This window comes from Budorcas taxicolor, chromosome 5 (genome assembly GCF_023091745.1).
Source record: "Budorcas taxicolor isolate Tak-1 chromosome 5, Takin1.1, whole genome shotgun sequence".
Taxonomy (NCBI): Eukaryota; Metazoa; Chordata; class Mammalia; order Artiodactyla; family Bovidae; genus Budorcas; species Budorcas taxicolor.
Genome location: NC_068914.1, coordinates 142,415,691 through 142,438,571, shown reverse-complemented (window position 1 = coordinate 142,438,571; position 22,881 = coordinate 142,415,691). Strand labels below are relative to the sequence as shown.

The 22,881-nt window shown below is 39.2% G+C and overlaps 3 protein-coding genes across 3 annotated transcripts; all 3 read right to left on the bottom strand.

The window, feature by feature from the left end:
* Positions 1-9,866: 9,866 nt before the first annotated feature.
* Positions 9,867-10,805, bottom strand: TAS2R7 (taste 2 receptor member 7). Its single transcript, XM_052640619.1, has one exon. It carries the CDS (start codon positions 10,803-10,805, stop codon positions 9,867-9,869), a length of 939 nt encoding a protein of 312 aa, XP_052496579.1.
* A 3,795-nt stretch (positions 10,806-14,600) lies between these two features.
* TAS2R8 (taste 2 receptor member 8) lies at positions 14,601-15,529 on the bottom strand. Its single transcript, XM_052641130.1, is given in 2 exon segments — positions 14,601-15,046; positions 15,049-15,529. Coding segments are annotated over 2 exon segments (927 nt in total).
* A 914-nt stretch (positions 15,530-16,443) lies between these two features.
* On the bottom strand, positions 16,444-17,607 carry TAS2R9 (taste 2 receptor member 9). Its single transcript, XM_052640618.1, is given in 3 exon segments — positions 16,444-17,006; positions 17,009-17,404; positions 17,586-17,607. Coding segments are annotated over 3 exon segments (981 nt in total).
* Positions 17,608-22,881: the final 5,274 nt, after the last annotated feature.

Genomic DNA, 22,881 nt, shown 5'->3' with positions numbered 1-22,881 from the left:
ACCGTGGTCACCTGATGTGAAGAACTGACTCACTGGAAAAGACTTTGATGCTGGGAAAGATTGAGGGCAGGAGGAGAATGGGACGACAGAGGATGAGATTGTTGGATGGCATCACCAACTCAATGGACCTGGGTTTGGGTGGACTCCAGGAGTTGGTGATGGACAGGGAGGCCTGGCATGCTGAGGTTTATGGGGTTGCAAAGAATTGGACAGGACTGAGAGACTGAACTGAACTGAGCTGAGGAACACTAAATCTCAAAAGGTTGAAGTGAACATAGGAAGATAAAGTTGAAGATGTTGGTTAGTTCCAGATTGTGAAGGATGCTGTCGATGGCAAATTGAATTTGCTGCTTATTTCATGGGTGACAAATTACAGAGATTCTGAACAGAAGAGTGTCACAGCAATTTGTGTGTGTGTGTGTGTGTGTGTGTGTGTGGACCTGACAATAAGAAGGAGCTTGAGATCACAGGCTGTATAGTTTAAGCGTGGAAACTTAGTGTCTGACATAAGGTGCAATGCAGTATATGAGCATGCAATAAAATATATTTTAAGTTCACAAAAGAATGATTTTAAAAGTGACGGCTGTGAGATCATGAAGTAATGATTAAAAACTGATGCAAGAGATGGGGAAAGCTTGGGCTTAGTTACGGGACCAGAAATTTGCAAAAGGGACAATATAAGGTGGGCTTTACTTATACTTTTTGTTTGAATACAGACAACAGTCTGCAGAAGGTGATAAAGGGGTGAGAGGGTGGTGAATACTTGCTTTGCTATTGGGAAGGGCAGAGTGGCTGAATAATGTTCCCCATTCAATCAATTTGTGTCCCGATATCATATATTTCGACAGGCAGATGCAGTGTCTCTTTCTGATAGTTTCTCTCAGACATCATGAGATATCTGGTAGTTTACAGATGATTTCATGTACATTGTGGCAAGCTCAGGACGGATGGCTGTGGAGAGTAGCAACAGAAACATTAAAAGAGAGGTGATGAAGGGCCATGGGGCAAACAAGACCCGTTGCCCCTCCTCTTCCAGGTACTAGACACCGGTCACTATCTAACACCATTTAAACCAGTAACACATTACTTCTAACCAAGTTTAGATTATGGTAGTTTCTATACTTGCTTCATCTAAGTTCATGGCTGAACCTTTTTCTTTAATTGTTCCTTTCTGAATCTGTCTATGTTCTCTTGCCTAAGTAAATGATGATTTCATTGAAGAACCCCCAGAAGAGTCACAACTCAAGCCTCAAGGAGAGCATAAAGGTCAACATGGTAAGAAGGATGAAAATGGGAAGAAAGGTCATGGTCAGCAGCATAGGCCTCACAGCCCAAGTGCCCAGGAGGATGAGGAAGGCTCATGTTGCAGATGTGGTTGAAGTGGCTGTAGTGGCCGAGGTGATGGCCAGGGTGTTTGTGGTAGCCAGAGAGGCCAGCGTGGAAGAGGTAGCAAGGGTCATCAGGGTGGCCACGGTGGCCAGAAAGGCCAGCGTGGAAGAGGTGGCCAGAATGGTTGCCAGTGACAAGGAACACCAACTGAAGATGTCCTACACTGATTCCCTAGGTATTAATTGTAGTTATCTTTACTAATCTAGTGCTTTTCTCTCTAAATTTCTAATTTTCTCTTTTGTTTCAGTTCCTCATTTTTAACTTTTGGCTTTAATTCTTCTTAAATTCTTTGTGCAGATTTTCCATTGTCACAAATGTCTTGCCTCACATTCACACATAGAAAAGTCTCCGATGTACAAAGCAGTTGTAGCACAATGGAATAGTACTCAGACATAAATAGGAACAATTTTGAGTCAGTTATACTAAGGTGGATGACCTAAAGCCTGTTATACACGGAGAAGTAGGTCAGAAGGAGGAACACAAATATTGTGTATTAACTCATATATATGGAATCTAGAAAAATTGTACAGATGAACCTATTTGCAGGGCAGGAATAGAGATACAGATGTAAAGAATGGATTTGTGGACACAATGGGAGAAGGAGTAGGGGGACAAACTGAGACAGTAATATTGACATATATACACTACCATGTGTAAAAATGGGAAGCACCTGTATATCACAGGGAGCTCAGCTTAGTGCTCTGTAATGACCTAGAAAGGTGAGATGGAGGTTGGGGTGGGAAGGGGGCTCAAGGGGGAGAGGATTTATGTGTACTTATGGCTAACTCATGTTGTTATACGAAAGAAACCAACACAACATTGTAAGACAGTCATCCTCCAATCAAAAGAAATTAAACAAAAATGAATACGATTGAAAAAAAATCTCTTCCATTCTAATAAGAGCAAGTATTGCTTCTACACCAAGCTTTTTTTTTTCACTCATTTTCCTTATATTATCCTCCCCAAAGTCTACCTCTCCTCCCGTCTACCTTCCCTCTCTTTCCTTCCCTTCTCTTTCTCCTCTCTTGATTCCTCCTGCCTCCTTCCCCTCCTCTCTCTTAATGTGATGTCTTGTAATGAGACTATTTAACAGCAGAGATACCAAACATAGTTATTACTTCTAATTTTTGTTTCAGAAATCGATGGAGATCTACTGGTGACTGTGGACTTTTCAGTGGTATAAATGCCTTGATACTTCCTTTCTCCAATTCAAAGCATCAGTAAAGCCACAGCATTAAACCCTGGCTCCTATTTTCCTTCCGTCATGGTTCTCAGTAGAGGGACAAGAAGGACAGACTGGGAGATACAAAAACCTGATGGGAATCCAGATGTTCTGTATTGTGAATCTTTATAGGTAGCTCAGATTTTAATAATTTTGTTGGACTTAACTACAGCCACTATTTCAAAGCAAAATATTTCATTCTTGAGGCCAGCAAGGGAGTCTGTCAAGTTTTGATTTTCAGTACGCATAGACATTCTCTTTCTCAGCTCAGGCACTGAGAAAGTAGTCCTGTAAACTCCCTTGATCGCTGACAGTCTTTCAATGCATGCATGACATGTTACTATAGTTCTATTCTTGTCTGGGGTTCATGAAGGCTTCCAGGACCTGTTAGCCCTCAGCAAGCCCTGTTGGAGACAGATATCTTCCACCTGTCAATCACACAGTCTTTTCCCTTGGTTTACAGACTTAGAGATAGACTTCACACACAGCCTTTAGCTCCTACATTTTGACTCAACTTATTTCTTCTGCAAACATGCATTTGTAGAAATGGTATGAAGTTAAGTCTGTCCAAAAGTGAGTATTATGCATTGAATGATGTCTCCCAGAAATTCACATGTTGAAGTCCTAATGCCAGTATCTCAGAACAATGACCTTATTTAGAAATAGGGCTGTTGCAGATGTAATTAAGACAAGCTCATATGGAAAAGAAATAGGGTGGGTCTCTCATCCAGCATGGCTGGTGTCCTTATAAAAAGGGAAGATTTAGGGACAGACACGTACACAAGAAAACCACGTGAAGACGAAGGCAAGACTGAGATGATGTGGCAGGTGCTAAGGAGCACCGGAGACTGACACCAAACCACCAGAAGGAGAGGGAGGCCCGGAACAGTTTCTCCTTCATAGCCCTGAGACTGAGCTGACATGCCTTGATCTTGGCCTTCTGGTCTGTGAGCAAATAAATCTTCATTGTTTAAGCCACTAGTTTATAGTACTTTGTTATAGCAACCATAGCAAGCTAATGATACAGTGAGAAAATTTACCTACCAGGTTTTTTAAATGAAAGAGCTTATACAGACTAATTGCGTGTATGCGTGCTGTGTGTGCCTGCTAAGTTGTTTGTCATGTTTGACTCTTTGTGACCCTATGGATTTTAGCCCACCAACTTCTTCTGTCCATGGGATTCTGCAGGCAAGAATACTGGAGTGAGTTGCCATGCCATCCTCCAGGGAATCTTCCTGACCCAGGGATTGAACCTGCGTCTCCTGCAACTTCTGCATCACAGGTGGATTCTTTACCATTGAGCCACCAGGAAAGCCTGTATAGACTAATCACAACACATTTATTCCATCTACCTCCAAAGCCTCTGAGTGGAGACCAACAGAGGTGTTACTAAGGAGCAACCTTCAGTTGGTGGGCTCAGTATTAGTCAGGTTAGGAATTGTGCCTAACAGAGAAGCTCTTTGTTTCTGTGAGTGTTGTGACTCTCCTATGGGGAGTCATACATGTGAATGTAGATAGACCAAGCAGATTGTCTATAAAATTAGGTGATGATAAAAATGAAGGCTCTAGTGGACATTTCTATCAATGGCGTAAGTAGTTTGCTTTTAGTATTAGTGTGAATGAAGAATTTACATGCTAAGATAACAGACAGAGAAACCAAACATATTTAATGTTGTTCATTTCCAGGTTCACTGCCAGGTTCAGTTCTGGAATCAGATCTAGGAGTGGACTTTTCCTTGGAAGCAGAATTAATCTCTGGTTGTTCTAACTTTCTCAATGCCCTGATTGACTTTCTTTTCAGTTTCTGAAAAATAACATGGTCTTTCAACAGACGGAATTTCACAATGTGATACGTATGAAAATATACAAGTCAGAGAACAGGAACATTCAGAAATTACTGGGTGAGGATTTTGGAAGAAATTTGCAGCTTTTTTTTTTCACCATGCAAGCAGGGTGGGAGTTCCAATTGTGATCTTTCCCAATTTTCCATTATTTATTGAAATCTTGGGGGAATAAAGTAAAAAAATAAAAACCCACCAGCATCATAAGATTGAAACGGTTGGATGGCATCACTGACTCAATAGACATGAATTTGAGCAAACTCTGGGAGATAGTGAAGGACAGGGAAGCCTGGCATGCTGCAGTCCGTTGGGTCACAAAGAGTTGGGCACAGTTTATCAACTGAGCACAGCACAGCAGCAATCATATTTTAAGGATAAAAGTGGGAATTTGTATGTAAATTTTAGTTGTGTGTTCTAAATTTCACACAGAAATTAAATACAATCAGCCTGTATTTAGCCTGTGTTTGTAGGCTCCACACCTGCAGATTCAACCAACCCCAAGACTAAAAACATTTGAAAGAAAATTCCAGAAAATTCCAAAAAGCAAACTTAAATTTGACACATGCTGGCAGCTATTTGTATAACATTTACATTATATTTACAACTATTCATATTGAATTTACATTGTATTAGGTATTATAAATAACCTAGAGATGGTTTAAATTGCAGGAGGATGTGTGTAGATTATATGCAAATACTATGCCATTTTGTATAAGAAACTTGAGGATCCCAGGATTTTGGTATCTGTGGGGAAGGGGTAAATCCTGGAACCAATCCTTTTTGATAGTGAAAGGTGACAGTATCAGATTACCTGGATATTTTCTGTGTACTTAGGGATCCTAATCAGATTTAGGGAAGAATTTTCTTCAAACACAATGATGATGGGTTGGCACTGAGACTCATAGTTGGTTATCCGTACGTGCTTTGTCTTTTGGAATGGAGCCATATGGTTGCTTCCAAAGCAGGCAGAGACATGACAGTCATCACTAGTGTCTGCCCAAAGAAGTAAGAATTATATTGACTGAAACCCTGACCATCCACACCTTACTATGTAAGAACTGCTGCCTGAAGCCAAATTTGTGTATATTTCTCTGTGTATTTCTAGCTTTCTGGTCCATGGCTAGTACCTGTCTTTCAACATCTACTCAAAAAGGTGAATGGCTGAAGAGCTTGCTGATATCTACTAGATGAGTCATTCTGTCCATCTGAAATTTAAGAGTCTTCAATGCTGTGTTATGACAGATACTAAGTACCATTCATCCCAATTTTGTTCTTGAAGACTAAGGAGATAACCACTGGTGGGTGTTTGGACCCCCTGTAAGCACTGGAGAATTTTCCCCCCCCAAGACTCCATTCTCACTAATGAGAACATTTTTATGATGATGAAGACATTTTTATGGTTCTGGTATTTCTACACTTAACAGCTCTCAAAATATTTAATTACCCCTCTTTCCCCAATTCACAACTACTCTCTCAGATAAACAAAGTTTCCTTTGAGGACAGTTGACGGTTGTGAAAACATATGCTATGAAAACTTGCAATGGTTTCGCAAGGTCATTTCTCAGTGAAAAGCAGCCTCCTCTTCAATGGACTTTTTGTGAAGTGACTCAGAGTTGGAAGCTTGAGAAGTAATCTCTTGCAGCAATTTGGCATTTCATTTTCTCTTACATAATTCAAAAAGTACCTTATCAGACTCTGTATCTATTTGAAATCCTGGGAATACCATTCCTACTAGATTTCACCACAGATTCCTCTGGATCAATGCATGGTGTTTAGTGCTCTGCCTGGACTTGCTGTCCTCACGGGAATGATGGTTAACTGTTGCAACTGACAATTCTAGTGTACTCATTGCCAAAGTACACTAAAGTACTTTACACAAAGTAAAGCAAAATGGTTATTCTGCTTTAGGATTTTTTACTCTTTTTCTCAGCAGCATTGGAAAGCTGATCTGTTCCTTTCTATGACATCTCTAATTTCCACTCCACTAGGCTTTTGTCAATGAAAAAATGTCACAAGCCATATCAGAAAACAAAGGATACTGCAGCTCTCAAGCCATCACGCTACAGCTACCCCTGTGATGAGCCCCAGGAGACCTCAAGGTAGAAAAAGGGTGCCTGACATCAGTCAGCTGCTGTCACCAGTCCTCCACACCTCTCCCTTTCTCTCCCTCCCCTCAATGTTTCTCCCTAAGGAGACCCAGGATGAGAAAGCACAGGATACCAGTTCCAAGATAGCTGAGATGCCTATCAAAGAAATGACTTCAGTAATTTTTTGGATCTTCCCATACATAGAAAAACACTGAATTCCTTAATTTGACATATCTGGTTTTCTTTAATTAGCAGTAATCTTTTGATGTTTCAACCACATTCTCTTGGTTACAAAACTTCTATATACCCTCAGAGCAGGTCTCTCAGGGTTACATAAGATACTGCTTCCTGGGCTTGAAGTCCTAAAAATTCCCACTGAATAAAATATAACTCTCAACTTTTAGGTTGTGAGTATTTTTTTAGTTGAAACTAACCTTAGTTACGGGGATTCCCTGGTGGATCAGTGGTAAAGTATCCTGTCAATTCAGGAGATGCAGGCTCTGATCCCTGGGTCAGGAAGACCCCTTGGAGAAAGAAATGGCAATCCACTCAAGTATTGCTGCCTGAGAAATCCCATGGACAGAGGAGCACGGCAGGTCACAGTCCATGGAGTAGCAAAAGAATTGAACACAACTCAGCGACTGAACAACAACAATAAATCCTTAGTTACAGATTCACATATTCGATTACATATTTGACATTTTCATTTGCTTATTTTATAGATCTTTCAAGCATAACATGCAAAAAGTAGAATTTTTGATTTCTATTTTTGCCATTTTTCAATTAACAGGTCCCCCTAAATCTTAGATAGCAGTGTACTCCCAATTGCTTAAGTAAAAACAATCTAAAAAGTTTTTTGGATCTTCTTTTTCTTCAATACCCTCCCCCCAACCCCACATCTTCACCTAACCAAATAACAAGATCTATCAGCTTTATCTACACAATATAGAGAATTCATTCACTAAAAAATTCCCTAACTTTATTTCTACCATCCAAATCTGAGCCACTGTGATTTCTCACATGGACTACTTAACTATGATAATTATTAGCTTGTCCCCCTACTTGAACTCCTTTCCACCTTCAACACATACACTATCCAGTCTTCCTATAACCAAAGTGAACTTAAATCTACATAGGGATCAAATTATGTTGCACATGGTTTCAATCCTTCAGTTTCTTCCCATTGCACTTAAAAGGACATTCCTTCTCATGATCTAAGGCCCTTCATGACCTTGTACTTACCCTTGGTTCACCAGGCTCTGGTCATTTAGTCCGTATTGTTCTGCCTCACATACTTGCTCCTCAGGCACTGGTACTTCCTGTGCCATCTTTTTGGTGTTATTTGTTTAAAATATTGCATGGTTGGGTTATATTTGTGATTTAAGTCTCAGTTTGAAACGTCAGCTTCTCAGGTAGGTCTATTCTGACTATGCTATTTGAAGCTAACCATTATCTCCAGACATTTATTTTTTTCAGTTGTATTAATCATGACTTGTAACTGTTTGTTTACTTGATCATTATCTGTCTTCTATAATGTTTTCCTTGACTGTGCCTTGTGTGAAAGCATGGACTCTGTCACATTTCATCCATATTTTCAGCACCCAGGACGCTGCCTGATGCTTAGGTATTCAGTGTGCGAACAGATATCTATTTATTAAAGGAGGAATGCAAGCAAGAAGAAATCTGCCTGCATTATCTGTAACTTCGTCACTACCTTCTCTTAGAAAAAGCCTGAGAAAATATTTCACACACTAGGAGTGAAAAAGAATGTAAAAATACTCCTTTGAACCCTGAGTTATTGTTATTTCTTCATAATTTCTCAGAATTAACATAATCTTAGAAGATAAACCAGTTGCCTTAGCCCTATCACTTTTACCTTAAATATGTCAGTAATGAGAATGACTAAGAGGTACAATCATAAGGCTTGTTTCCATATAAATACTCTTTGCCTGGTTACTGTTCCCCAAAAAACTGAAAGTTGAGATGCCATGATTGCAATGTGAATAAATGATCAAGTTTCTAGGGTTCATAATATGAAGACGTTGAACACAGAGCTTCCAAGAGTCCCATTAGCCCTCAGGGATCTTTGTTTCCATGCTTAATAAAACCCACATAAACTGGCCTCTGCTTAGGTAGGGACTGGGAGCAATAGTCCTTAATACTATTGAAAAGATTATAAGCTTCAGCCTATGTGTCTTATTTTCTATTGCTTCTTTAACTTACAAGGTGTTCAGTAAATGTTTTTAAATGTTATTAGTTGAATCAATATGTCTTTTGCACTGTCAGATTCAGAGATGAAAAAAATCAGCGTATGAAACTCCTAGTGTAAAAGTAATTTTGACTTTCACTATATTTATTGACTATTTATAGACATTTCCTCCTCTGCACACAAAGTCTACCACTACTCTGGTCTGGTTAATAGCAAAGTTGATCTCTCCAAAATATCTTCATCACAGCATAACTGATGTGTTTTTGATGGAACACATAAGCTTTTGATTGAAGGCCTCATCTTATGGTATCTTGACAGTTAATGTCCAGTGCAGTCTTAGTTTGCTAAAAGCAAGCTTTCACATCTTGTGTGGCAAAACATCCTTCAATGAGCACTAAAGTTCTATTTAGGTTCTTCCTTTAGTCAATCTTACTTTATACAAACTTTCTAAATGATCTCTACTTCTCTCATACAGTGTCTTTTCTTTCATTGTCCATGGCCCTAAAATGGTTTTGAACTCGCTGTGGCAATATTTATTTTAGTCACAATTAATATCTTTGTGGTGATTCTAATCAGTACTAATTTCTGCTACATTCAGAATTACACAGCATTTGATAAAAACCTGTCACCTTATTGAGTCTTTTCCAAAAGTTGAGCTTAGTTTGATTATCTGGAAGAATCCAGCTAGCATCACCAGAGATACAAATAGCAGCAAGATGCTGTTACAATTGTCCTGAAATGGACAAACAATTTCGTATCTGGAGAAATGATTTAGAATCAACTATGAAGATACTTTTTCCTCTGGCAGTTATTGTTAAGATATTAATTGCTCCATGTTCTGAAACATGTTTATAAAAGCCCTGGAGAATGGTAGAGAGAGGAAACAGAAAGAAAGGAAACAGTGAGAGAGAGATGGAGAGAAAGAGAGGTGGAGAGAAAGATGCAAAATAAGTTCTATCTGAGATTTCCTAAGTTCCAATTACAAGCATACTAAGTACTTTTAAAGAGTAATTGGAGGTATGAAACCATCATTAATGCAAGAACTAAAGATAATTAAGGGACATCTTGTCTTCTTTGTCCTAAAAAGTGATTGCTTATCTTCAGATCTGTTTACTTTATTAGCGATTCCGTCTTCGTAGGATATATTTTACCTTCCATAGCACCCTTAGAGATGCTTGTCTTAATTTTTTGTTCTCTAGAATTAGGAAGAGTGAATGGCTTGATGGACAGATTAAAGCTATCAACTCACCAACAATCACAGCTAATTCAGTCTCTGGCATAAAGTAGCTGGACGTGGCCACAAGATAGGCCAAGTAGTAGGCAATGAAAAGGAGGAGGAAGGAGATGACAGCCTTCATGGCTCTCACGTGAGCTTCCGTGCTGGGATCTCTGCTCCCCGGGGCACGGAGCTGCATTCGTCTGGTGTGTCTGAACAGGGAGAGGATCAGGAGGAGAAATGAAATCAGAGACACGGAAAAGGGAAATAGTGTCAACAGATTGAGACGTATCTTGATGGAAGCGTGCTGAGCTTTATGTACTCTGCATCTCCAACTTATATTTGTTTTCCACTTCATCTTGACACAATGCCTGAAATCATCATCCAAATTGTTAATGACAGGAAGGCTAATGAACACCGAGAAGACCAAACACCCCAGCAGGATCCTAGGAATTGCACTGTCAAGTCTCCACTTCATCCAGAGGAAAAATGGATGGAAGAAATTTGCTATCTTGAGGAAATAGAAAATGCTGAGGCAGGTGGCAAACCAGACACTTAAATGGTTGGTTAATGTCCAGAAGTAGTCAATGATTCTCATTTGTTCACCACCAGTATAGACATCTGGGTACAGGACCAATATATTACAATCCAATAGTATTATACATAAGAGAGAAATTCTGGAGATGGCCAGGCTTGTGAGGATTAAGTCAATGGAGGCAATCTTCTTGTGCTTGATCCAGTCCACACAGTTTACCAGTCCAATGAATGCATTCCCTAAGATCCCCAGTGAAAATTCCCCAGCTGCTATGAGCATTAAGACACCCTGCACTTCACTTGACATCGTAAAATGCAGAAATATCCGGTTCACTTCTAGTTGGACAGATGCAGTATCTACATCTACTTCTTGGATTTTGCTGTAATTTTCTTTATCCCTTTTATTGTAGTCTGTCTTGAGATGGAGACTGAAATGACAAATGAAAACTGTTGCTGTCTTCCTTAAATCCTAGCTAGTCTTGAACAAGTAATGCAGTTGTCGGTCCCTGGACCCTATCTCTATCTATGTCCAGTTACTTTCTTTGCAGATTTTACTTTTCCACATGTGCTTCATTTAGGCTGAGCTATAGCTTGCTAGGATGCAAATTAGGCTGATTCACTTTCATGGTCTGGCACTTTCTCAGGCTATGTTTTGCAAATTTAGATTCATTAATTTGTAATGCACACTAGTAATTTTAATAGGGCTGCCAGATTTACCAAATAAACTTATAGTGAAAAAAGTGAAAGTGTTAGTCTCTCAGTCATGTCTGATTTTTTGCGACACTACAGACTATAGTCCTCCAGGCTCCTCTGTCCATGGGATTCTCCAGGCAAGAATATTGGAGTGGGAAGCTATTCCCTTCTCGAGGGAATCTTCCTGACCCAGGAATCAAACCCAGGTCTCCCATACTGTGGGCAAATTCTTTACCATTGGAACCACCAGGAAAAACCAAACTTACAGTACATCCAGTTAAATTGAATTTCAGATAAACAATGAAAGAGTTTTTAGTGTATGTCCCAAATTACATGCGGTTAGTACTTCTGGGAAGTACTGAAATTCTAATTTAACTAGGTGTCTTGTATTTTATCTAAACCTCAGGGATTGTTTTTTGTTTTTTTGCAATTAGAAAATGCACAATAACTGAAATTTGAAGAAGAGTCTTAAATTTGGCAAAATATGGTTTTGATTACTACTAAACATCCAAAGTTTGAGTCAACACTGAGAGCTACATATTTTCAGGAAATTTAAAAGGTTAACACTAAATAGAGTCTATTCGATTCTAAAAAAGTACCTCATTTGTCTTGGTTGTTCAGGTGAACAATTATATAGCACAAGGTCTCTTAAAAGAAGGCACTACTAGACATGTGACATTTAAAGGTTATTTAATGTACATCTGTTATGCTGTATGTAAGAAGGAGAGGGAGCCATGGTGAAGAAGAGTATTGATTACCATTAGGGTTTTCTTTTTCATTTAAAGTGTTCTCAAGAGCAGTTATATATACAAGAAGGAAAAGAGTAAAATCTTGGGCTTCATTCTACTCTTTACCCCCTGCTGTACCAAACTGCATCTGAATAATTAGGCCCTTGGGCTTCCCAGGTGACACTAGTGGTAAAGAATCCACCTGCCAATGCAGGAGACTTAAGAGACATGGGTTCAGTCCCTGGGTTGGGAAGATCCCCTGGAGGAGGGCATGGCAACCCACTCCAATGTTCTTGCCTGGAGAATTCCATGGAGAGAAGGAGCCTGGTGGGCTGCAGTCCATAGGGTCACAGAGAGTTGGACATGGCTGAAGTGACTTAGCATGAACACACATTTAGGTCCTTAACCCTTCTAGATTGTTAGACAGGGGACCTAAGATGAAATTAACCTCATTTTTACAGCCTAACTCCTGTTTTGAAATAGCTTCTCTAAGTCAGAGTTACAAACACTTTACATCATTGTGTTTCTATGGAATAATTCTGGGAATCTCAGTACCTTCCAGAGAAATGCATGTCTTTTGTAATCCTTCCTCAAAGTCTAGACATTTATTCTTGCATGTGTCCCTGACTTTGGACAAACTGCTTTCTCAATAGCAAAGTTCAAAGGTGACTGCCCTCCTCTGATCTTGGAAATAATCCCTGACTCAGGCACATCATTTTCCTCTCTACAGTGTTCTGGTAAATAACCTACTCACAGTAAATAAAATGATGCATTTACCCACATAAAGTTTAGACGAATGTAGTTTTTATGTTTTACTAGCGTTGTTATAGCATGGAAGGTATGATGCAGCTAAAAGGGAAAAATAGTATAAAAGTTCCTCAAAACTCAAAATACAACTGTTATTTGATCCAGCAGCCTCATTTTTGGGTGTATATACGAGAGAACGGGAAATCAGGATCTAGAAAAAAGCAGGATCTTAAAGAGATAATTTGTACTCTTAGGCTTACTGCAGCATTATTCACAAGAGCTAAAATATAAAAACAACCTACCCGCTCATGGACAGATAAATGGATAAAGAAAACATAGCATAGACATATGGTGGGATATTATTTGGTCTTAAAGAAGAAAGAAATCTTCCAGTATGCAAAAACTTGGGTAAACCTGGAAGGTGTTATGCCAAATGAAATGTTAGTTACAGAAAGACAGATCCTATATGATTCCACTTAGATGAGGTATTGAAAATAATCTAAGTCCTGTAGCTAAGGGTAAAACAGTGGTTGTCAGGTCCTGAGGGAAGGAAGAAATGAATTGCTCCTATTAAACAAGTGCAGAGTTTCAGGGAACTCTCAAGTGGTCCAAGTTTAAGAATCTACCTTCCACTGCCGGGGACATGGGTTTGATCCCTGGTCAGGGAACTAAGATCCCACGCGCTGCAACTAAAGCTGCACGCCACAACTAGACAGCCTGCACTCTGTGCGCCATGACTAAGATCTGAGGAATACATAAATAGATATTTTTTAAAAGGAGTACAGAGTTCCATTATGAAAGATACATAAGTGTGCATAAATAGAGGAAATAATACATATGGAAGATAGAAAAATAGAGATCTGGTATAAAACATTGAGCATCTAATCAACAATACTGTCTCATACACAAAAATTTGTAAAACAATACATTTCATGTTACATACCCTTACTTAATTAAAAAAGAAAAAGAAATTCTGCATACCACAGTGCATGACAGTTTCTTCCCAGTTCATTTCTTTGCTAAAGTCCTGAATGGGAAAAAGAAAATACCTGCAGGTCTTACTTCTACCCGAGATCATCCTTCTACCCAAGTTACAAAGAGTACTTAGGAACGCCCCTTAAAGGGAGATGATTGAATGGGTTCTATTCCTAGCCCAGTGCTGCCTGTTAAGCAAGTTGTTTGTGAGAAAATTTAATTTCAAGGAAATGAATAGAAGATGCCTGAGTAAGGTCACCAGGAAATATTAAGTGGGAGACCACCAGAAGTATCACTCGGGAGGAGAAAAGTGTGTAATTGGGAAACTAAACTAGTTAGGACAGAAGAGATCTGAGTTCCTAGTTCATATGTCAAACTGGACGGACTCAGCAGAGCCATGAAGGGAGAACAGTTAAGGACCAGCAATGAAACTGTATGATAGAGGGGGGAAAAAGAGAGAGAGAGAAACCACTGGGGTTTTAGATACACTTTCCATGAGATATTCCAGGCAAGAATACTGAAGTGGGTTGCCATTTCTTTCTCCAGGGAATCTTCCCAACCCAAGGATAGAACTCCAGTTTCTTGCATTGCAAGCGGTTTCTTTACCATCTGAGCCACCAGGGAAGCCCAGGTGCACTTTAGTAGGGGCCAAAATAAAATCTTAAGGGAATTTAAGTAGGTATTACAAGCCCAATACTGGCAGTGAAGAGACAAAATCAGAAGTGTGCGCTCTGAAATTCTTTTAGGAAAGGGAGTGTGAAGATGAGAATGTCTGTGGTGTAAAAAGACACAAAAGATATATCCATTAGTGTGCTAATGGGTCTCACTACTCCTCAAAGCTGTGTACCCAAAATAAACAGAAAAGCTGGAAAACAATGAAAATGGACCTATGATAGAAAAGTGAGTTTTTTATTAGAAAATAAGGTTTGCTATTAAAGTCCTTTTATAAAACCAAGATTTTACATCATGCAGACTGTTTTCCCACATCTCAGCATCCCGACAGCTGCCAGCCTCAGCTTGTTATTTCCAACAATTAAAAACAGTGAGTGACCTAAGGGATAAAGAATTGCTATAATCTCTCTAGACATCATAGCTAACTTGCTTTCTTTCATAAAGTAGCTAAATGTTGCCAAAAGAGAGGCCAGGTAGTATACAAAAAGGAAGAAAAGAAATGAGGTCACGGTTTTCATGGCATCCACGTGGGCCTCTGTGCTGGAGTCTGTGGCGCCTGTTACACTGGATTTCACTTGTTTGCTGTGTCTCCATAGGGATGTAATTAAAAAGAAAAATGAGATCAATGACACAGTAAATGGAATAATTGCTGACAAGTTAAACAGTGTCAGTGGATTGAAGTATTGAATTTTACTCACATGGAACAATTCGGTGACGTTTCTTTTATGTTTTCAATTTTGAGAAATTCGTAATCAGAATTTGTTAATGTTGCTTGTATTAGGCTGATCAACATGGAAATGGCCAGGGACCCCAGCAGGCTCCAGTGAAACACCCTCTTGAGTCTCCACTTCAGCCAGAGAAAAAGTCGGTGGAAGAAATTGGCTATCTTGAAGAGACAGAGGACACTGAGGCAGGTGGCAAACTGCATACGTAAGCAGTTGCTGAATGTCCAGAAGATATTAAGAACTACCTTCATTTTCTCATTTTCATAAACACCTGGGTAGAGTGCCAGTGTGGTGCCGTTGAGTGTCATTACACAAAGCAAACAAATTCTGGAGTGAGCTAAATTGGAGAGGATGTAGTCAGTTGTGGAGATCTTTTTCTTCTTAATCCAATCAATATATATTACTAGTCCAATGTATCCATTCACGAACATTCCTATGATGAATTCTGCAGTCGTTACGGTCAGAAAGATGTGGTCTTCTATACTGAACATGTCGAGAGAGAGCACCCTAAACTCAAATATTACTGCAAGATGACCAGCAGAGCATGACAAATACATTCTTCAAATCGTAGAATGATTTTTTTCCCTTTGCCATTATTTTGACTTTGATATCCTCCGAAAGTTCCAAGCTCTCCTCTGAAACAGAATTGCCTCTACATTTGTGAAGAATAAGCCATCTGATTGTTGCAAACAGCATGACCAGATTTGTAGCCTGGGTAAATTATAATTATCACCCCTGACTGAGTGATAACTGAAATGTCTTGCTGAAATTGATCTCATGCAAATTAAGAGATTATATTTCATCAATTTGCAATAGGCTTCTTGCTATTAAGTTCTGCAATTTGGATGGGTCAAGCTGAATTTCAAATAGGGAGGCACAAAAAAGCAAACATAAACACCCATTTAATAAAAGTCAAAATGTGTAAATGAAACTTCATTTTCATCACTATAGATTATAAATTTCTCACAAGTCAAGTCTTCTTGTGAAAATGGATTTTAGTTTTGGAAAGAGTGCAATCAGATACAAATTAGTCATGATACAAAATTAGTTTACATGGTTGATTTTATGTGTTTTAAACTCTCTTCCCCACAGCCTGTGCACTTGAAATTCTTCTTATTGAGTTTATTATTGAGTTCAAGGCCTTTGCCAGTAAGAGGCAGAAAGAAGTAGAACATGTTTGCATTTAGGCAATGGTGTGAAGTGTGAACGTGAGGTTTAGATTCATTTTTCCTGTGAAGATAAACACATCTGGCTCCATTATAACATTAGATTCAAAATTATTCAAGACAGAAACAAGAAGTATTTAGAATAATGGTAGATATGAATGATTTCCAGTGGCACATAATAAAAATGGAATGCAAACAATTGAGAAAATGGAGAGACCCTTTTGTTGATTTCTTTCTGCTTATATCAGGATTCTCTGGGGAACAAAATATTTCCTTCTTTTGTGGAAACCCTTCACAATCCCCAGCACCTTCAGAAAAGCCTCCCTCAGCTTTCTGTTTCCCATTAGCAGGATGAATGGATGGCTCAATGGGAAAATGGCAGCTCTTAGGCCACCAAACATCAGCTCCAATTTTCCATGAGGAATCAGAAAGCTAGATGTTACAATGAGAAAAACTGCATAGTACATAATGAAAAGAGCCAGAAAGATGACTATTGTCTTTATGACCCTCATGTGGGCCTCTATGCTAGGGTCTCTGGACCCAGTGGCATGAAGTTTCATTTGGTTGGTGTGTTAAAGTGAGAAAAATAAAAGGACAAATGAGATCAGGCAAAGAATAAAGGGAACCATAGCCCCCAGGTTCAGGATAATCAATTTGAAAGCAGTTGGGATTTTACTTACTTTGAACTCCTAAATAATGTTTGCTTCATTATTGATTCTGACGTTATAAAATGAATCATTATTCAGTAAAACACTAACAATTGAGGAGATGAGAAAGGACATCGGAAGAATCCCAAGGATACCCTGTTCATCTTCAGCTTCAGCCAGAGGAAAACTGGGTGGGATATACTGGCTATCTTGAGTAAATAGAAGACGCTGAGGCACGAAGTAAACCAGACAGTTGAATGATTGCAAGTTGTCCAGAAAATATCCAAAATGTTCATCATCTCACCATGCCTGTATGTATCTGGAAAGAGTACCATAATAAAACCATCCACATATATCACATACAAAAAACAGATTCTGGAGGTGGCCAGGCTGACCAGGATGACCTCAGTCAAGGAGACAGCTCTCTTTTTGAGCCAGCCACTGCAGTTTACCAGTACAATGAATCCATTTCCCCAAATTCCTATCATCCACTCACCAGTAATCAAGAACATATATATTGCCTCCATTGTACCTGGTATATCAGCAGAGCATTCTAATTTAGATTATCTACTGATGATGACTGACTTTCAGCTGTCCAGTAAAGAACAGTATATATGTCTGCCACTTAGGGCATGCTGCAGTTATCTTTTATCTGCCTTCTATATAAGTTGTGTTCAGGTTGAGAAGATAGCCGGTTCTGCTCTGAGTTAGAACTGCCCAAAGACTTCACTGACCAAGACCAGTAATTCCTTTCATGTGTAGTGATGACTGAAAAGCTCTAAAATGCAAATAGGAATGGATCTGATTTCTGGTATTTGCACCATCTTTTTCATTTTAAACTCTGTGCGTTTTAGATTCATCAATCTATGTTGGCCAGGGACTTCAAAAAGAATCAGTTACTTGGAAAACATGGCTAAACTTTAATTTAGAGATGTGGCATCATTACCATCTCTAGTAACTTGAAGAGTTTCCCTAAAACTGTGGTCTATTTTCTACAAATGCAGTTTTCGGAGCTAAAAAATAATTGTGAATTTAAAGTGCAGACAATTAACAGCAATAATTTCAGACTAATTGATCGTGACATCTTCAGGAATGAAAGAGAGGTAGCCAATGAAAATCCTACTTGATCTTTACAGCAGGAGAAATTATGCATCTGCTGGGCCAAAAAAACCAACTATAGTTGCCACAGGGGAAAGACACAAATTTTATCTGTTTTCTAGTCCTAAACCATTTTACAGATTCAGAGGCCTTTCATGGCCCTGCAGCACTGCCACACGGTTACATTACAGATCTTCTCAAGACTTTCCTTGGTGCCATTTACTAGAATGATTCTGAAAAATACTCAGAACTTTGAGGTGTTAATGGATATTAAACCTGAATTGACACTAATTCTTGAGGACACCAAACATCAATAAAAAACAGAGGCTTACATTGGATACGTATTGAACCATAATAGGACAAAGTAGTTCTCATGGGCTTATTCAGTGATTACTGCAGCCATGGAATTAAAAGTCGCTTACTCCTTGGAAGGAAAGTTATGACCAGCTTAGACAGCATATTAAAAAGCAGATACATTACTTTGTCAACAAAGGTCCATCTAGTCAAGGCTATGGTTTTTCCAGTAGTCATGTATGGATGTAAGAGTTGAACTATAAAGAAAGCTAAGTGCTGAAGAATTGATGCTTTTGAACTGTGGTGTTGGAGAAGACTCTTGAGAGTCCCTTGGACTGCAAGGAGATCTAACCAGTCCATCCTAAAGGAGATCGGTCCTGGGTGTTCATTGGTAGGACTGATGTTGAAACTGAAACTCCAGTACTTTGGCCATCTGATGCAAAGAGCTGACTCATTTGAAAAGACCCTGATGCTGGGAAAGATTGAGAGCAGGAGGAGAAGGGGATGACAGAGGATGAGACGGTTGGATGGCACCATTGACTCGATGGACATGGGTTTGGGTAGACTCCGGCAGTTGATGATGGACAGGGAGGCCTGGCGTGCTGCAGTTCATGAGGTCACAAGGAGTCGGACATGAGTGAGTGACTGAACTGAACTGAAATGTATAATTGGAATAAAATCCATGAAAACTAGAAAAATCCCCACATTGTTCTACATATGTGTGGTGAAAGCAAAAGTGTCAGCTGCTCAGTTATGTCTGACTCTTTGGGACCCCTTGGACTGTAGTTCTCTAGGCTCCTCTGTCCATGGGATTCTCCAGGCAAGCCATTCCCTTCTCCAGGGGATTTTCCTGACCCAGGGATTGACCAGAATCTCCTGCCTTGCAGGCAGATTCTTTACCATCTGAGCTACCAGGGAAGCCACTCATATGTATGGAATTAGAGCTAAATGGTGAAAAGGCCAGACGGAATCCTCCAAATTTCTTGCTCTAACAGCATAATATATGGACAAAATAATTCATGCTCAGGAGAATTGCCAACGTTAGCTCCATCATCATTTGGGGACGATCAAACTTATCAAATCTCCATTAATAATATGTTATTACATATCATTGGATTCCTATTTTATTGGGTGTTGCAATTAAGAACGAGTGAAATATCTTTTCCAAGTTTATGGAAATGATTTTTTTCTTTAGATTAATAAATCTAGTCAATTATTTGGACAGATTTCCTAATATTGGCTTATTCTTACATTCCTGGTATAAAATCTGCTAGTCATGGTATCCCATTATATTCGGGAAATGTTGGCTATATCTGTATTCTATGATGATGTTTATATTGATATTCACAACCCAAAGTGAAGAGGCAGGATTAAATTAGTTTTCTAGAGTTCAGACAGTTTCTTGTAGCAACATAAAACTTGCTTCACAAAATTTTTTTAAGTTTGTTTTTCCTTTTATATAATCTAGAATAGCTCAGTTGAAGCTATCTCCTCTTCAAAAGTTTGGTAGAATTTGTTTTTCATCTGAGCCTACAGCTATTTTTTTATTGTAACTTTTTGACAATGTCCACTTATTCCTTTATTCAAGTTAGTATGTTTATGTTTTCTTTTCTTCTAAAGTTTGTTATTAGTTAAGATCTATGTTCCTATTTATTTCACTCAAGTTTTAAAAGTTATTCAAACAGAATAATTGGAGCAGGCAGTCATTCCCTTCTCCAAAGGATCTCCCCAAGTCAGGGATTGAAGCCAGCTCTTCTACATTGCAGGCAGATTCTTTACCATCTGAGCCACCAGGGAAGCCCATTAAGCTCTCTACATTTATAAGGCAAGAAGAGGATGTTGCCCTACTACTCACATTTCAAGAACTCATTTTTTGAATAGTTGCTGACTTTATCCTCCACCCAATTCCAAACTCCTCACTATATTCACTGAAATTGAGGCAAATCATCAGCAAAAATATTCTCATAAATTTTTCTAACTGCCCATTTTATCTATTTGCTTGAACTTGGAGTCTTTTAAAAAAAATCTTTTTATTTTGTATTGGAGTATAGTTGATTAACAATGTTGTAATAGATTCAGGTGAACAGCAAAGGGGCCTAGCCATATATATACATGTATCCACACCCTGCCCCCACCTCACCAGCTTTCCTCCCATCCAGGCTGCCATATAACGTTGAGCAGAGTTCCATGTGTGATACAGTAGGTCCTTGTTGGTTACCCATTTTAAATATACCAGTGTGTACATGTCCTCGTGGTCCAGATAGTAAAAAATCTGCCCACAATGCAGGAGACTCAGGTTCACTCTCTTGCTCGGGAAGATTCCCTGGGGGAGGAAATGGCAACCAACTCCAGTACTCTTGGAGAATTCCATGGACAGAGGAGCCTGGAGAGCTGGAGTCCATGGAATCACAGAATGTCAGACACGACTGAGTGACTAACACACACATGCATGTCCATCCCAAATTGCCTAACTATCCCGTCCCTCCATCCCTTTGCTCAGCAGCCATAATTTGGTTCTCTAAGTCTGTGAGTCTCTTTCTGTTTTGTAAGTAATGACTTTGGAGTCAATTTTTGTTTTACTGGACAACTTTGGGAGTCTGGTGAAGGCTATGATTTCCTCAGAGTAATATTTTTAAACAAATTAAAAACATATGAATTTCAAAGGAATCCAGATAGATTCAAATATATGCATTTATATTTTTAATGTGACTTAGTAATTTACTGACCTAATAATGACATCACTATCACAATAATGATTTGCGGTTTCTGAAGGTGAAAAACTATAAGTACTGCTAATGTTTCTGTGACTGTACTTGCATTCAAACCAGAAGGAAAGCTAGACTTATGTTAAAAACTACTAAAAATATAAATATTTGGTGTCCACACACATTCATAGATATTTTATTTTTTATTTCTTTAAATTTTTAAAAAGTCTTTTTCGAATTTGTTAAAATATTACTTCTGTTTTATGTTTTGTATTTTTGACCGAGAGGCCTATGGAATCTTAGCTCCCTGACCAGGGACTGAACCCTCACCCCATGAATTGGAAGTGTGGTGTCTTAACCACTAGACCATCAGGGAAGTCTCCAAAGACAATTTTATTTAAAAAAACTAAAATTATTTAACTGGAGGATAATTGCTTTACAATGTTGCTTTGGTTTCTGCCATACATCAACATGAGTCAGCCATAGGTGTATATATGTCTCCTCCCTCTTGAACCTCCCTCCCATCTCCCACCCCATCCCACCCGCCTAGGTTGTCACAGAGCACTGCACTGAGCTCCCTGCATCATATAGCAAATTCCCACTACCTGTTTTTCATATGGTAATGTCAGTCAGTCAGTTCAGTCACTCATTTTTAACTGACTCTTTGCGACCCCACTGACTGCAGCATGCCAGTCCCCCCTGTCCATCACCAACTCCCAGAGATTGTTCAAACTCATGTCCATTGAGTCGGTGAGGCCATCCAACCATCTCACCCTCTGTCATACCCTTCTCCTCCTTCCTTTGATGTTTCTCAGCATCAGAGTCTTTTCCTAGGAGTTAGTTCTTCGCATCAGATGGCCAAAGTATTGGAGCTTCAGCTTCAGCATTAGTCCTTCCAGTGAATACTCAGGACTGATTTCCTTTAAAATTGACTTGTTTGATCTCCTTGCAGTCCAAGGGACTCTCAAGATTCTTCTCCAATACCACAGTTCAAAAGCATCACTTTTTCGGTGCTCAGTTTTCTTTATGGTTCAACTCTCACATCCATGCATGACCACTGGGAAAACCATAGCTTTGACTAGATGGACCTTTGTTGGCAAAGTAATGTCTCTGCTTTTTAATATGCTGTCTAGGTTTGTCATAGCTTTTCTTCAAAGGAGCAAGCATCTTTTAATTTCATGGCTGCAGTCACCAGCTGTGGTGATTTTGGAGCCCCCCAAAATAAAGTCTCTCACTGTTTCCATTGTTTCCCTATCTATTTGCCATGAAGTGATGCAACTGGATGCTATTATCTTTGCTTTTTGAATGTTGAGATATAAGCCAGCTTTTTCACTCTCCTCTTTCCCTTTCATCAAGGGGCTCTTTAGTTCTTTGCTTTCTGCCATTAGGGGGGTGTCATCTGTGTATCTAAGGTTATTGATATTTTTCCTGGCAATCGTGATTCCAGCTTGTGTTTCATATAGCCTGATATTTCTCATTATGTACTCTTCATTTAAGTAAAATAAGCAGGGTGACTATATACAGTCCTGATGTACTCCTTTCCCAGTTAGGAACTAGTCTGTTGTTCCTTGTCAAGTTCTAACTGTTGCTTCTTGACCTGCATACATATTTCTCAGGAGGCAGGTCAGGTGGTCTGGTATTCCCATCTCTTTCAGAATTTTCCATAGTTTGTTGTGATTCACACAGTCAAAGGCTTTGGCATAGTCTATGAAGCAGAAGTAGATGTTTTTCTGGAACTCTTGCTTTTTTGTTGATCCAATGAATGTTGCCAATTTGATCTCTGGTTCTTCTGCCTTTTCTAAATCCAGCTTGAACATCCGGAATTTCTCAGTTCATGTACTGTTGAAGCCTGGCTTGGAGAATTTTGAACATTACATTGGTAGCATGTGAGATGAGTGCAATGTGCAGTAGTTTGAGCATTCTTTGGCATTGC

Coding starts and splice junctions, on each gene's coding strand:
- TAS2R7 (XM_052640619.1), bottom strand. CDS start 10,805: ATGTCAAGTGAAGTGCAGGGTGTCTTAATGCTCATAGCAGCTGGGGAA.